Below are 2,500 nucleotides of genomic sequence, written 5' to 3'. Positions count from 1 at the left end.
TCGAACCCGGGTCACTGGCGTACAGTGCAGGTGCCCCAGCCAGTTGCGCCACAGCTGGGGCCAACAACATTTGTCTTAGTTCATTATTGAAGTAGAGTGTTCTAGTAATACAATTTTTTAACACAATTTTCGAAGTCAGAAAGCCAATTGGGGTTCATAGGTATTTGGGGGTCAAATCTGTTTTTTGAAGCTGTTATTTTGAAGCCTATATGTTGAAAGGCTCCTTTAGATGGGCAATACAGACATCTGTCTGACCTAACCTTCAATATGTTTTTGCTTTGATGTGTTTCTTGCAATTGCCATTGATGTGAAGAAGAAGGGTCCTCAAGTATTAGAACTTGGCTCATTGTTCTCTGCCCAGCCTCTCCCAGGCTGCGCTTCGACAGGCAAATGGCACGTTCGATGCCCTGGCCAGGCTGAAGGCACTGGGAGAGGCCTGGGCGGAAAATGAGCCAAGAATCTGGGACTTCTTTCAAAATGGCAGTCAAATCAATAGATTAAGGGTAAGTCGGTGACAGTGATTCGGTAGTGGTAGTTGTATATGGTGTTGGCAATAATTGGTAGTGTTAGTGGTAGTTCTATGATCATTACAATTGTTGTGTTTTTTTGTTGATGGTGGTTGCTGTTGTTGCTGTTGTTGTTGTTGTTGTTGATGATGATGATGATGATGATGATGATGATGATTATATGATTGATAAATCACCTTAAGCAAGATTCATTTCAGAAATGAATTAACTAAAGAGCCCTAGTTTATTTATCTTAATTACAAACAATGTCAGCTGTAACAGTAATGATAACCGCAGTTACACATATCATGGGCAGATTAGAAGTCTTGTATGCTTATTATGCGATTTCATACCTCAAATTCAATCACACTCGGCAGTCAAGGACAATCATATCGACTGGATCATCCACCTGCCCTGCTATTGTTCTCGCAGACGGATGCTTATGAGCTTCAGTCTCTGCCTCTCTCTCTCCCCCTCTCTCTCTCTCACACACACACCTGAGAGAAGACGTCAGTTCTCAAGTGGCACCCCTGCATTTGTGAATACGTGATCATTGTCACCCTGGCTAGCGGGTGGAGGATTAGCCTAGAATGAAATGAACATTTATTTCTCCTGCATGTTACTTTCCCCATCCGCCTCCTATATTGCCCCTACCTCCCTCTCCCTCTCCCTCTCCCTCTCCCTCTCCCTCTCTCTCTCCACCTCCCTCTCCCTCTCCCTCTCCCTCTCCCTCTCTCTCTCCCTCTCCCTCTCCCCCTTTCTTCTCTCTCTCCCACGCATCACCTTTCTCTATATCTGCCTATACCCCTCACCTTTCTTCTCTCTTTTCCTCTCTTTCTTCCTCTGTCTCTCCTCTCTCATCCTCTCTCTCTCCCTCCTTCATTCCCTGCCTCTCTCTCTCTCACGTATCACCTTCTTCTACCTTCCCCATACCCCCCCCCCCCTCATTCACAGTGTTCTCTCCAACTCGCAGTGCTGTTTCTTCTTTCTTTCATCACTCAGTATCCTCCTCTTTTCCCCTTCCTTTCCCTCTCTCTGACTTTAACTTCCTCTCTCCCTTTGTTTCACTCCTCCTCAACCTCTCCATCTCTCTCTCTGTCTATGTGATGTTCCCGTTCCCTCTCTCCATCTCTGTTCTTCCATTCCTCTCTATCTCTTTGTTTTCTTTCTCTCTGCTCTTTCTCTCTCTCTCATTCACCCTCCTCTCAATGGTGTGTTTCCCCCCTTTCTCTCTCCATCTCTCTCTCTCTCTCTCTCTCTCTTCATCCATTTCTCTCCACATCCTCAGTGCTGTTCCTTCTCTCTCTCCATCTCTCTCACTCTCTGCAGTATTGCCCCTCTCCCTCCTTCTCTCCCTCTCTCCCTCTCTCCTCTCCCTCAGTGCCATTACTCTGGTGTCACATCTAATGAGCTTATGGTCAGACAGGAGAGGATGTGAGAGCTCTGCATAGGCCCAATATTCATTACCCGGCCCTAACCTTTACACAAATGTGCAGAGCAATTTTCTTTTGTCTTCATTTTCTATCTCCCTCTCTTCTCTCTCTCTCTCTCTCTCTCTCTCACACACACACACAAACACACACATTTCTCTCTCTCTCTCTCTCTCTTTCTCTCTCACACACACACACACACACACATTTTTTTCTCTCACTCTCTCATTCTCTCTATCTCTCTCCTCTCTCTCCCCATCTCCCTCTCATTGTGTGTGCCTTTAGGCTATCTCTATCTCTCACATCATATATATACAGTATTAGGGCTGTCACTTTTGTGAAAAAATCCTGTTCGATTCTTGAGACATAATTGTTCATTGAATCGATTGTAAAATCGATTTTTCATGTCTAAAGACGTTTCAATTTTCAACGCCAAATATAGGCCAATCCACGAACAACTAACAGGCATCAGGACGAACGTAAAGGGGGCGCTTGAAGACGCACAAGCCAGCAATATTTCTGATAATTTCTTGGTGTGAAGTTTCGTGCACAATGACAAACAGG

General features: G+C 45.2%; 1 protein-coding gene across 1 annotated transcript in view; it reads left to right on the top strand.

The window, feature by feature from the left end:
* The window catches only part of LOC143127885 (phospholipid-transporting ATPase ABCA1), a 267,356-nt gene that overhangs the window by 62,768 nt on the left and 202,088 nt on the right, over positions 1-2,500 (top strand). Inside the window, exon 11 of the mRNA XM_076289598.1 lies at positions 387-503. Within this exon, the coding sequence (XP_076145713.1) occupies positions 387-503 (117 nt within the window). The remainder of the gene's footprint in view (positions 1-386; positions 504-2,500) is intronic.

Source organism: Alosa pseudoharengus, unplaced genomic scaffold (genome assembly GCF_046254945.1).
Source record: "Alosa pseudoharengus isolate Yale_2024_CS ecotype anadromous, Long Island Sound unplaced genomic scaffold, YU_APseudo_1.1 YU_APseudo_1.1_scf_17, whole genome shotgun sequence".
Taxonomy (NCBI): domain Eukaryota; kingdom Metazoa; phylum Chordata; class Actinopteri; order Clupeiformes; family Clupeidae; genus Alosa; species Alosa pseudoharengus.
This window is presented reverse-complemented; position numbering and strand designations above follow the sequence as displayed.